Below are 13,532 nucleotides of genomic sequence, written 5' to 3'. Positions count from 1 at the left end.
AGCGAAGCTCTCAGCCCCGTCAGGGTCTTGCACAGGGCCGGGTCCCGGGGTGCACCCCAGGACGGCAGGCTGCGTCCAAGGGCAGTGATGGCGATGCTGAGCAAAGGCTGTTTTCTGTGCAAAAGCTATAAATGCCTTTCTCTGAGCTGGCAGCTAATGAGTCATTTCTCTGCTGCTTCCCAGCCCGCTCTGGGCGTCAGGAGAGACAACAGAAGAGCAAAGTTAGTGAGTGCTTGCAGGGAGCCGCCACTCGCAGCTCCTGAAATCCTAGAGAGAAGCCCAGGAGGGTGGTGGCTGCCTTGTGAGGGACTGGCCGTCCCCCAGCAGCGCTGCCTGGAGCTAGGGACAGGGAAAGCCATTCCATCCCCCTCTGAAGAGAGCATCCCACATCCCGCACCCCCACGTGAGCCACGCAGGGACTGGCTGAGCTCCCCATCCATAAAGGAAAGGCATTTCCCTTCCCTTCTCTCCTTTCTCCCCTTCTTAAATTTTTTTCTACAGTATCTTCTCGTTCTTGTGCTGCCTGATTTCTTCTTTCACACACCCCAGTTGCTGCCCATTTCTCATGGGTGGCACCTCTGCCTCCAGGGACCACACTCTGCCTTGGTGGGTTTCAGCAAATGGGACCTATTCAGGAAGGAGTAAAAGTAATTAAAGATAAATAGTGCTCTGCAATCCCACCTCAGAGTAACTAATTGCACACCACGCCTCTGGCCTATGCAGCGCCCGGACAGCTTATCCATGGATGGTTTGACCACCCTCATGCTCACAAGTGAATAACAAGGTGGCGAGGGAGGCACAGACACGGCTCAGTTGCACGGCACAAGGACTGTCAGAGGTGGGTCTGACCTGACCTGCCGACGGGGGAGCGGCAGAGGAAGGGGGTTTGGAAAAAAATGATACAACTGGGAAGACGGGGAGTGCTGGTCTCCAGAAAACCATAGCTGGATGCAGCGTTACTATAGATACCCATGAAAAAAACCCACCCCACCGCAACTGTAAAATCCTCAAAGAGAATCTCAAATGCCGGCACAATATTTCCTACTTCCCTTCCTCCTCTCGCCTCTCTTTTAAAGAACAAAACCGAAAAAGGAGCAGCAGCAGCTCCAGACAAGAAGCGGCACTTGCCAGGCATGCACAACCCCACACCCATCTGGCCAGAGCTCTGGGGAGGGAAAGCAAGCGCACAGTTATGAAAGCTGGGCTGAGGAGGAGAGGAGCGTGGCCCTCACAAGGAGCTGACAGCCAGGGGTCTATTTTTACACCCGTCAATTGCAGAGCGGTGCCGTCTCCTGCACACTCCGGGGAGGCAGGGTTTGGTGCCGGTTTTATCTCTTAAGAACATGAATAACAAGATCGTCCCCTGACAATATTTAGATACGCCCCAGAGGCACAACAAGATACTGACTGTGATGTCCTACTTGCTGTGAAGCCCCAGAACCACCCAGGACAGGCAGAAGCCCAGGAAGGAAACGGCTGGAAAACTTCAGTGGTGGTGGTAGGGAGAGCATCTCCAGCGTCGCACTGGGAGAGGACGAAGAGCCCCACCGAGCCCCGTTTCACTGCCCACGGGGACACTGGAAGCCCCTTGCTCCCACCTTGCGGCTCTGAGAACACCACCCCTGTGCAGCACGCTGCAGGTCAGAGACCTCCAGCTCAGCCCCAGGCGGCTGCAAGCCCCTGTGCACCCTCCCCAGGGCCGGCTCCTGCCCCCCCTGCCCCCCCAGCCCTCCTCTAGCAGCAGCCAGGGCACAGGAACACCCTGCAGGAGCCAAACCACCACAGCCGCCCGAGCTGCAGCCCACCGAAGGGCAAACCCTTCCCCAAGGGAGAAGGGTGACAAATGGGGGTCGTGTTGGGGGTCCACGAGCCCCAGCCTGCCCCAGTGCCACAGAATGCATGGCCCTTTGTCGCACAGGACCGACAACGCCCTGGGCAGACCCGCGGGTGCTGCGTGATGGTGCGAGCCCAGCCTGGCACAGCGCTGGGGCGACGGCTACCCTTGTCCCCGCTGACGTCCCAGGCTAGTTAAGGTGTTTATGCAGAACTGGGTCCCTTGGGAGGCAGTTTTTGGCACATGTGCAAGACCTGGGAACTGCCTCTGCCTCTGAGCAGCACGATGGAGCCGGAGACACTGCCAGGTCTCTCCCAGCCCCATTTTCCCTCTGGCATCTGTGGCCATCTCTCAGGTGGGTCTCCACATTTTGTGCCCATCCACGTGTAGAGACCAGAGGAGGTTGAGATGCAGAGTTTCGTGTCAGGTCTCCCAGTCCCTTGGACTCAGCCCCTGAATCCCAGTCCCTCTGGCTGGCTGGGGTTCATCTTCACCGGGACCGTGTTTTTAACTCGGGCAGGCTGGCAGTGCGCTGGCCCCATAAGTGAAGGCAGCGAGGCTGAGTCAGATGAGCAGGCAGCTCTGGCCCCAGCTGTCCCTTTGGAAACAGGCGTCATAATTACACCGGCTTGAATTTTATTATGAGAAATTGACGTGATGGAATTTTTATGCCTTGGGTTAGAAAAATCAGCTCCATGACAAACAGCAAGAGACGCCTCTGGCAGCCACGTTCACCTGCCATCCTGAGTCCTTTAACTCAAACATCACCCTCCCTCGTCTCTCTTTATTAAACCCAATCCCTTGAGCTCGGCTTTTGATTTGACAGCTTCCACTGAGGGGTCCTGATCTTTAAGTTAAAGGCTGTGAAAACCACCCTGGAAGAAAACTAAGCAGCAAGTGAACAATCATTGCTTATTAAACTTATTCTCCCTCCTACTCAGCCCGGGCTCCTGGGTTACAGTCCTGACTCACTGTGCAGCTCAAGCAACCCCGCTCCGCTGACTCACAATTTCTGCTCGCACACGCGTTCCTCCGGCCTCTTTCCTGTCGTGGAAAGGGGGAACAGGGGTCAGCGAGGCCCCTTTTCCCCAATGCATATACATGAAATAGGCAGCGGAGCCTGAAGATGGGTCTCCTCTAGCTAAGTTCCCTTATGGTCCCTATAGCAACTTGGGAGGCTCTCGATGGAGGAGCTGATGCGCAGGTGATGCCTGCTTTGCTTAAGGACAAGCAATGCCTAGCAAGGAGAGAAAACAGAAAAAGATGGTGCCCTGAGACTGTCCAGGTCTCCTACAACCAAAAGGAGGATTTGGTGCTGGGCTCCATTACAAAACGCCTCGAAGTCTGAGCACAGAAACCACAGTAAAAGTTAGAGGAAATTATGAGTGTGGCTGCAGTTCCACAGCAAACCTCATTCAGTGCTTCTGGAGTAAAGTGATTTGGGACCCCGAATCTCTAAGTGTCTGCAGTATGTCTATTAGACCTGATCAAATACTATTTTCTGAATAATATATTTAATGAGTCAGGATGTTTGTCAAACACATGATTAAACAAAGAATTCCTGGCGTTCGTGAGCTAGCTGAGTATCATATGAATAATGCATCACTTCGCCAATATATCTGGATATGAATAATTGTATCCCGTATCTGGCCAGCTCTGATATTTATTATGAATACAATCTATTTATTGCATATTACATGTATTATTTCAGTGTAGGCGATCGTATTCTGCCTATTCCAATTTCCCCTGCAGCATTTCTCTGCCTCCCCCTGTCATGTCCCCCGGCTTCCCACCACCGGAGACTGGCCGAGCTGCTGCGGCACGGCCGTGCTCGGACCGCAGACAGGGAGCAACGGTGCCTGCAGATGGGGAATGGGAGCGGGGACTGCAGGGTGGGATTTACCCCTGGTGCTGGCAGGGAACATCCCCCCAGCCCAGCCATCCCAGCCCTCCGAGTCCAGTGCCTTTCGAGCAGCTCTGAATTTGCCTTCCCTCAGGATGGTGGGTGGTTTCGTTGCTATTAAGCCTTGGGTTAGACTCAAGGATATTTAACTCAATGAATGGATGAGACCTTTCAAGATCCTCCCACCTGCTGTGTTTCATGAAATCTGAAGATCTGGTGTTTTCTGAGGTGGTGGATTCATTAACAAAATCCTGCTTGCCAGCACAATTAACTGGGCTGCCTTCACCTCTCCTTCTCCCTTGGGGGTGGCTCTGCTTGGGGACGTGAACCCCAGCGGCCCCCAGGGCTTGGGTCCATCACAGCAAAGCCACTCGACCAGCTCAGACGAGGCTGCACAGGGATGAGGGGCAGCCTGCGGGGGCGCAGCGCGGGGCTGGGGGCTTGGGCAAGAGTGCGTCCATTACTCTGCTCTCCAGGAGGCAGAGGATGCCCCTACAGCGGCCCTTGCAACAAGGTGAACGCGACTCGTCCCCCCAGGAGGGCTGCAGGCACTGGCAGAGTGCCCCATGCCAACACTGACCCACCAACCCATGCTAGACATGCCCTGCCAAGAGCCCAGGTGGGCATGGAAGATTTTTTGGATGCTTTTCCAGCTTTTCCACTGCATCGCACACTCTCCAGACAGCAGGGAGGGAAAGGCTGGCGGCAGCTTTGATCTCCACCGTTATTTTTACATTAAAGAGCCTTTGTAGTCGTGTTCCCTGCCCCACTGTGAATCTCAGCACCAAGGAGGCACCTGGGGAACGATCACCTCCCAGACCAAGGGGAGCATCGCTCATGGTCTTTCAACCACCAACAGCTGCCTTGTAGAGCCTTGCCTGATTAGCGCAAGGCAAGCCAGCGGCCCCGCAGCTTTGAAGTTGGCTTTTCCTGCCGGACACGGAGATATTTTGCAAGATGACAAGTGGGCAAAGCGAAGCACTGAAGGCAGGACAATACATGGCACGGGAGATGCTCCCTGCGGGAAGCAGCGCTGGGAGGGTGAAGGGCCATTGCCACTGGTGTTATGGAGAGGCTCATAGCGGAGAAACAGCTCAACCCATGCCATAATAAAAAAATCCTCGGTGAGCCCAAGCCACCAGGGACACCAGCCCATCCATCCCTCCTCATATAAACCAAAGATCCCTCCCCAGCCAGGCAGCGAGGACTCAATCCAGCGAGTAGCTGAATGAGGAGGTGCAACATTCTTGCATCCTTGTACTCGATTAAATATCCAGTGTTTGAAAAGAAGAAAATCTGAGCAAGGAATTAAAATAAAAGATGGATTTTTCTACCTTGTGGCTGCTTTGCAAGAAGTCTCATCTCATCTAAACCTGCCTTAGGATAAATAAAATCTCCTTTGCCAATATCTTCAACCGTGAAGGTGGAGAAAAGAAAAAAGCGTGGGCCGTGGAATTGCTCTTAAGGAAAATGAAAAGCACTTGAATTTTAGGCACTGGCTCCGCCATGCAAGATAAGAAATGGAGCCACAGTGCTCAGAAGCTTTGTTTTAGCAGAGGAATTCCTTAGGCCATAGGCAAGAGTTTGAGTTCCCACCCGAAATCCTCCCAAACCTGCCGGGCAGAGCTGCTGAGCAACTGCCCAGCGCCCGGGGGCAGGCTGGGCCCTGCCGCTGCCATGATGCCCGTTTGTGCCGGTGGCCAGAGCTCGGCGCCAGAGCTGGGCTGGGGAAGAAGCACCGCGCACAGGGAAGGACACGGGGCCACCAAGGGTGTCCCAGCACCCACCCTGCAGTACGCTGGTTTCGGAGCTGGGACTAAGAATTGTTACTGCATTTGAACCTTTACGCACCCATCTACGTGTGGGATGGTTTTTCAAGGGCTCAGAATCCTGACTAGAAAATTTTTTGGGGCCCACACAACAGAAGAGGCTGAAACCCCCCTGGGAAGACCCACCACAGCCAGGGAAGGAGATGGCCCACACGACAGGCAACAGTCCTGCGGCAGAGGAGCCAGCTGGGAAACCTTCCCCACCCAGAAGTTTTTCTTTAATTCTTCTCCAGAGTCATTTCCAGGCAAAACCAAAGCCACAAGCTCCAGCCCTACAGCAAGCTCCACTTCACAACCTTCTCCACTTTTCTGCTTGCACAGCCTTCCCAGGGAGATGGCAAAGCCACTTGAGGCCCTCTAAAAAAATCATAACATCCAGCCCTGAGTTTGCTGGCTTTAGGTCATCTTTGGCAGGCCAATTGCCATGGTAACACCGAGGATGCGATTGCCCTTTCTGCCCCGTGCAGGAACAGGCTGGTCCTGCCTGCCGGCACACAGGGATGGGTGCTGCTGAGGTGCTCAGACCTTGAACCTCACCAGTGCTGGGGTGGTGGGGCTGGGGGCTCCCGCGCCGCCGCGCTGCCGGCAGGGACTGGGCTGTGCTAAATCCCACAGAACAGCCCGCTCCCTCTGGATGCAGTGCCAGACCCCAGCACTATGCCTGGAGGTGAGGTGGGTATTCGTGTGGCCCCCAGGGTGCTCCGGGCCACCGGCCACCCTCGTGGCAATGTCATTGCGGGGCTCGCCACCTCCATGGGGCAGGCTCCATCAAATCCCGTTGGCTAGCTGCAAATGCCAATGAGCCAGAATTACACTTGGATATTTCTCTCCATGCCAAGAGGATTTTGATCCTTAATTATCACCTAATTCACCGCGGTTGGCTGCTGGAAAGGATAGCTCAGCTGCAAAGTGAGATCTCTGTGCAGAGCGCTGGAGAGCCTGGGAACCTCCCTGCAAACAGGCAGCTCCGATGAGCGGGAAGGCATGAGATGGGTGGATCTGATGGCATGAGGAGATGCCAAACGCTGGCGGATGGTGCCCCTGCATGAGCAGATGAAGCTTCACAGGGAGTTTCACTCCCTGCAGAGTGCCTGGCTGGGAGCTCACACAGGACAACCGCACTGCAGGCGAGCCTGAGGCTTCCCTCGCCTCCCTGGAAAGGCACCCTTTGAAGCTACTTTGGGTAATTGGCCATTAACCCACCTTGCCAGCAACCTCCTGAGCTCCCCATGGAGCTCCCCAGGCAGAAGCGCTGTCTCCATTCAGCCATGTCCCCCCGTGGAGCAAGCGGTCCCCGCGTATCACCCCGGGGTCCTGCAAGCGGGGTACCGGGATCTGTGCACGGCATTTAGCTTTGGAGCGGGCGCAAGGAGACCCATGCGCTGAGCCCTGCGGGAGCCCACAGCCACACTTGGCTTCCCGCGAAGTGCCCGCAGCGCCCAGGCTGGCGGGCAGGAGCAGGGGCGTGCTAACAAGGGGTTTCTGTGGGGAGGAAGGGTAAATCCAGCCCAGCCCACACACACGTTTCTGTGTGTCCCCTGCCACTGAGCACCCCACGCCTCCCTGCTGCCTCCCGGGACTGGCCGAGCGCAGCCCTTCCCTGCGGAGAAGCAGCTACCAGGGACCTGAAAAGGTGAGGGTCAAGTCCTTCTGCTCCCTGGCGCATTTCAGCAAACAACTCAGCCGAACATCTCTCTACAAACCGATTTCCATGCTTGAAGAGGCTGAAAACTTCAAAGCCTGGAGTGAAAAAATAAACAAAATACCCACCAATAATAATAATAAACCAGAGGCTTTCCAGCCCGACAAGGCTGCCGCACTTTCAGTGTGACTAATATTTTCCATGTGAAATAATATTCTGCAGCGCTAAATTTCTCATCTCTATGCACACTGCAGACAACAGGTGAGCTCTGCCCAAATTCACCTCTGAGCAGGACCTTTTATATGGCAGCTTCGTGCTCTCATTGTGGGGAAAATAATAAACTCCCAGGGTACCTGCAAATAAGGAAGGTCAGATTCCAGCCACGGAGCCGACAAAGCCCTGAGTCCTTGGAGCAGGATGCAAAACCCTCCTTTGTTTGACAGCAGATCTCACAGCAAATCCTCCGGCGCAGCAGTCCACACCAGAGAGGTGACGGAGCGGCCAAGGCCACCCAGCACCCTCCCTGGCCAGGATCCGTCTGCAGGCTCTGGGTCACCCCCTGCCCTCACCGAGGTGGGAGGGTGGCCAAAACACGAAAACCTTTGCATTTGCAGGGGTCTGACCCCACAAAGCAGCACTTCCAAGCCCGCACGGCTCTACCACACCACTCCTGCCCACCTCCAGCCCCACACAATGGCCCCCAGCCCCTGGAGATGCCGCCAGGAGATGCTGAATACGCGGACATTGAACCAAACCGAGAGACTAAAAGAAACACATACAAACGCTCTTCATTTAGTTTGACTATAATTCATAGATGCCTCCAGATTTCTTTCAAAAAAAAAATCAGCCTTGAAAGGGGCCCAGAGCTTTCCCAGGGGCATTTTCCCAGCAAGATGTCACCACAAAGCCTTAACATGTGCCTGTGAGAGCTGGGCATGAAGAGGTTAAAACCAAATAACAGCAACAGGGAAGAGACACGTGTTCCTCCCCCAGGGCTGGGCTCAGCACCCCGCTCACCCCACCGAGGCCCTACCGTAGGGTCTTGCGGATCATGTCCTCGTCGGTGATGCCGTAGTAGGTGAGCGTCTCGTTCCAGGTGGGGTTTAGTGTGTTGCGCAGTGTTTTGGTTCTCAGCTTATTCGCCTGGAAAAGGAAAGGAGTTGGAGGTCAGCTGAATGCACCGATGGGCTGGGAGGGGTAGAAAATGAAGCACAGTTTGGAGACGAAGGGGCAATTGGTGCTGCTGCTCTTCTGCCCCAGTGCCGTAACCTGGCCCAAATCCACGCTGACCGCAGCAATAATCTGAGGGGCAGAGACACAGCGACTCATTCATTTGCAAAGCAATCCAACCCCACATCCTGCATGCTGGAAACAGCCAGCAAAACGGGAACCTTGGCAGAGCACAGCGAGAGGACGGGGATCTCATTTATGCAGCAGGAGAGAGAAAGGAGGGAAAAAAAAGTCTTTTCAGGTTCATTAAAAAATACCAATTTGCAATTCTGGCTGTTTATTTGCATTCCTGCTCCCAGCACAGCTCCCGTTCCTGCCTGACTCAAAATAACTTCCTTGATACACATTTTGTTAGCACTGGCAACTCTTCCCAGCGCCGCAGCTCCGCAGAGCGGGAGGCCGGGGACAGAGGGAAAGCAGCAGGCTTCAAATGGGGCTTCTCCATCAACCCCCCAGCCTGGGACAGCCTGACAGAGCGGCAATTTTCCCCCCTCTGATTAGGTGTGAAGTCAGAAAGTTCAGTCCCTGCCTCAGTCACGTGGCATAAGGAACTCTCATGAAATCAGTATTTCAAAGTTGTCTTGTGCTTATTTATGGGAAGCTGCTACATTCCCCATCTTTGGTTCACCGGCCCTGTGCTAGAGGCGAGTGGGATGGGAAGCACGGGGTTAAGAGAAGACCTTGGGCTTGCAGCTAAGGGAGGGGGGGGCACCTTGTTGGCACATCCTTTCCCCACCAAAAGCACCCCAAATGCATGACCTATTCCAGACGGCCACTGTCCGGAGGAGCTGCCGGCGCAGAGGTGCCATCGAGGGACCGTGGTGCAGCATCTCACTCCCAAACCCTTCGTGCAAAGCAGCTGCCTGCCCTGGGTTTGATCTCTCAGATATAAAGAAAGCCTCTGTATTTTGTGCTGTGCTTTCATTGAGCTTCCCAAAGCCACTTCTGCTTCTGAAAGAAACCCGGGCCATGGGCAGTGCTGCGGCGGCTGCTTGGGCACCGAGGGGGGCTGCGTGAGGAGCTGCGAAACGCCAAGCACCAGGTCAGGAGGAGGACACCCCCAGAGCAAGGCAGGCTGCTCCATGAGCCGACCGAGATGCAGGGGCAGGGACTCTGTTAGCAGCAGCATCTAAAGCACCAGCCTCGCTGAGTCGGTCCCTGCGTGCCCAGAGGCATGTCCAGGGGCGACAGCAGCGTGATGCAAACCAAAAGAGTGCACAGACAGGCGTTCTCATTTATGGCTTGCCATTCCCATTGATTTAATACCTTGTTTGCCTTAAATCTTTCCCAACTTTGTAAAGTTGCTTCAAACAAGGCACTTTGTCATACCAGGTTTCATCCCATACCTATTTTATCTCCTTCCTTGGTGGTATTGTGGCCACCGTGCCAGGCTCCAGCCCGAACAGCAAGACGTGTATCAGAGGAGGAGGTGGGAGGTGACAGGGACAGCAGGGAAAGTGCCTTGATGGCATCCACTGCCTGCTGAGACCTGCTGGGGCCTGATCCTGGGGCTCTGGGGGATCGGGAAGGAAAGCAGGTTTAGCCGAGAGGGTAATGTGACTGGCATCACCTAGCAGCTAACGCTGCCCTGGGCAAGGGGCCCAAATTAAATCAGAGGAACTGAACTCTGGGAGCGGCTTCTCCTCTCACCTGGCATGACCGCCGCAGTAACCAGCTCATGTGGAGACCCGTGCATGAGGCAAACAAATCCCACCCTGCTTCCCATGGCTTTGGCCTGCGCTCTGCCGCAGCTGCCTGAGAGCCCAAGACTGGGACAGAAACACCCAAGGGATCCCAGGACTGTCCTGCTGCCAGAATGACTGTGCAGAAACCTCCAGCCCAGGACAGGTGTGACACCCCACCCCGTCTGCTCACCTCTCCCAGAACAGATTTGGGCAGTGCTGTATGGAAACAAGGCACAGAGGCAGAGAAACCACAGAGGCAGAGGGACACGGGTAAGGAGAGGGTCCCCCCACAGCTGCTCCAGGCTTGTAGAGTCTGCAGCTCCTGCACTACCTTCAGCTCAGAGCTTCCTTCCCACCTCTCTGCTCTCCATCACTTCCAGCAGAAATGCTAATCAATGCATTTGCAAAACATGGAAATGTCAGATAATATCGCTAATGAAAGCGCTCCTGGCTCTCCTATTTTCAGTGGAACTTGAAATGTGGTTAAAAACTCCCTCTACCGCCCTGAACATTATGAATTAATTCAACTGAACCGTAACGAGTAAATATACCTCCCCCAAAAAGGTCTTTCCTTTAGTGTAAAATAAGAGTGCAATTAATATTCATAACACACACATTTAGCATTTAAATTCAACATCCCCATCAGTTACACCAAACTCTCACTAGACATCAATATCTTTAATTACTCTTCTCTCCAGCAAGTGCTGAACCTAAGTAGATGGAAATATTTCCCTTACGATTTATACTCTGCTTTATTATGATCTGAGGGGTTTTAAATGCAAAAGAAAAAGGGGGAAAAAAAAAAGGAGCTGGTTTGTTTATAGCTCCAGATCGTTTCACTTGGTGCTTCCCAGGGGCTTCTGGAGCACAGCAGTTGGACTCCCTGCTCCCAGGAGCGAGGAGTCAGGGCTGGCACCCAGCTCCCAGGCAGTGGTTTATCGGAGAGGCACTTGCTACCGCTGCAAGGATGTTTTTAGCCCAAATTCTTACCTCCTGCTGCCATTTTCTCTTGCTTGCCTGAATGAGAGCTGGGCAGGAGACACAAGGGCTGGCTGCAGCAACCAGGAGCCCCATGGTGAGGAGCTTCTCCCCGGGGAACCTTCTGGGTCCGATTTCAAAGGGAAAGGTGCAGCCCCAGGAAGAGAAGGAGAAGCAAAAAGGCGGCTCACCTTACTGGCTCCGGGAAGCAAGTGCAATTTGACGTATGGATCGGCCAAACCATTATGGTCCATTGGCTTCAGGCCCTGGAGAGGAAACAGCAAAAAACAGGAGTTAGGACACCGGCAAGATGCTGGGCAGGCAGGGCAGCTTCGCTGAGCCCATCTACCGATGCCCGTCTCTCCAGGATGTCGTTGGTCCATGGAGTAACTGCAGCTTCCCCGGGATGTAACTGCAGCTCCCCGGGCGTGGGGAAGGAGGAGAGTATGGTTGGTGCAGGATCCGGGCTGCGCAGCAAAACCCAAGCACGCTCAGCATTCAAACGTCGCCTGCAGTCTGTGCCGAGGAGGGGCTGCGGGAAGGCTTCTCGTCCGCACTTGGCATCGGCCGCAAAGCACCTCTCCACTCTTCCAGCAGCCGACTCTGATACCCTGATCACAATTAATCTGTGGGTTAAGTAAATCAGTGCAGTGATTTTCAAGGTTTAAAATTACAGGGTTTTGTCATTTAATAATTGCTTATGAGCAAACATACACCTCTGCTGTTGTGGTGTTACTTTTAAGCGCTCCCAGAGGGTGTGATAGCACCTACCTACTCTTCGTTATTAAGGCGCAGCTGAAGGAAGAACAGCTTTCAGGCCAGCGGGAAGCTGTTGCCAGCTGACTGCTGTGGTGTTTGCAGGGAAATCTGGGGCTACCAGAGCACAAACGCAAGGACACACTCACTGTGGCCATTCCTGATGGATTTTCTACAAGACCCTCACAGCTCCTAAAGGATGACCTGTATCATTCTTGTTATAGCAATGCACTGGAGTTGATCCTGCTTCAGTCAGAGGGAGGAGGCAAACCTGCCCTCCTTCTAAACAACGAGCGGGCTGAAAAGGATCCAAGGGTGAAGCACAAACACAGCCCAAAGCCATAACTGGACAGACTGCATAGAAACAAACCCCACGGGGTAGGGAAGCAATACAGGAGCATGGAAAATGGAGCCTAAATTTTACCAGTCCCTAGTGGAAATTACAACGGCTACACCACGAAAGTCCTTGGATTATTTCCAGCCTGGCCATGGGATCCCTGCACAAGCTATTTCTAGGCCGTCTGAAGGCAATCCTCTGCCTGGGTCAGAGGAGGGTTTTTCTGCAGAGGTACCCATCCAAGCCCAGCTCCAAGCCAGGCATGGAAACCTGGCTGGGTGATGCTCAAGACTCATCACTCCCTTTGTGAGATGAGCAGAGTGCCCAGGATTAATGAGTGTGTGCAGCTGCCAGAGATCCACCTGGCAGGAAAGCGTTTGTATGGGCTGTGGGTGAAAAGGCTGCGTGCGATGAAAATTTAATCATCAAGGCCTGGTTTGAGGAAATCAAAGAGAGAAATGCTGGGTTAAGTTGTTCCATACCTTATATGTATGAAATAACGCACCTTGCTCAGCCCACGGCGCCAAGGCAGCCCCTCGGGATGCCCATCACACCCCTCCCTGATTTGCACAAGTCAGTCGAGGGTCGGAGCTGCTCCTGACCTTGGTGAGGGTTCTGCTTCAGCGACAAGCACCCTGCCCTGGGGCGAGGGAGACCAAACGGTGCCCAGCAAAGAGGAGTTTGCTTCTAAAGCAGAGCCAAAAGGATAAACAGTGAATGGAGGCTAAACAGCTGTGCTTTAACTGCAGCGCCTCTCAGGTGACGTCCCTGGCCCAGCAGAAGAGGATGGCCGATACGGAGAAGGGGAGGAAGGCGGTGGTATCAGCTGCAGCTCCACAGGCAGAAGAGGCAGAAAGGGTTGGGCTGGTCCCCAGGCTCCAGAGAGGACCGCGTCGGCTGGGCACACAAACTGCTCACAGCTGAGCAAAGGCTCCCCACAGCCTCCCGCGGCAGAGGTGCCCCACCTGCCTGATGCTGTGCGGCAAATGAAATCAGAAGCAAGCAAGCAAATTCCTCTGAAAATGGATGAAGAAAGACAGGCAGCTCTGTAATTCACTCATTAATTCAGTTCAATTAAATTACCTTTTGAGGAGGCTATTAAAGGCTTTTTTTAACAGATGTACTATGGAAGACAGAGTGACAGGAGCCTGGAAAATGTCTCCTAATGTCACATCTACCTCCCTCCCATGTCACTCGATTGAAGTTTGGCACAGGGCTGGGTTTAGTATGAGCGCAGCCCCAATGGCTCTGCCCCACAAAGCTGCTCCCATGGGAGCTCACCCCTCCCAGGGACCCACAGGGTGACCAGCAACATTGCTTCCCCTGCGTGGAGGAACC

General features: G+C 54.2%; 1 protein-coding gene across 1 annotated transcript in view; it reads right to left on the bottom strand.

Moving 5' to 3' along the window:
• The window catches only part of DOC2B (double C2 domain beta), a 36,911-nt gene that overhangs the window by 7,039 nt on the left and 16,340 nt on the right, over window positions 1-13,532 (bottom strand). Inside the window, exons 3-4 of the mRNA XM_064467550.1 lie at window positions 11,293-11,367; window positions 8,242-8,351 (exon numbers count right to left, since the gene is read on the bottom strand). Of these exons, the coding sequence (XP_064323620.1) occupies window positions 8,242-8,351; window positions 11,293-11,367 (185 nt within the window). The remainder of the gene's footprint in view (window positions 1-8,241; window positions 8,352-11,292; window positions 11,368-13,532) is intronic.

Source organism: Phalacrocorax carbo, chromosome 17 (genome assembly GCF_963921805.1).
Source record: "Phalacrocorax carbo chromosome 17, bPhaCar2.1, whole genome shotgun sequence".
Lineage (NCBI taxonomy): Eukaryota > Metazoa > Chordata > Aves > Suliformes > Phalacrocoracidae > Phalacrocorax > Phalacrocorax carbo.
Note: the sequence above shows the minus strand (reverse complement) of the source record. Positions and strands in the feature narration are given on the sequence as shown.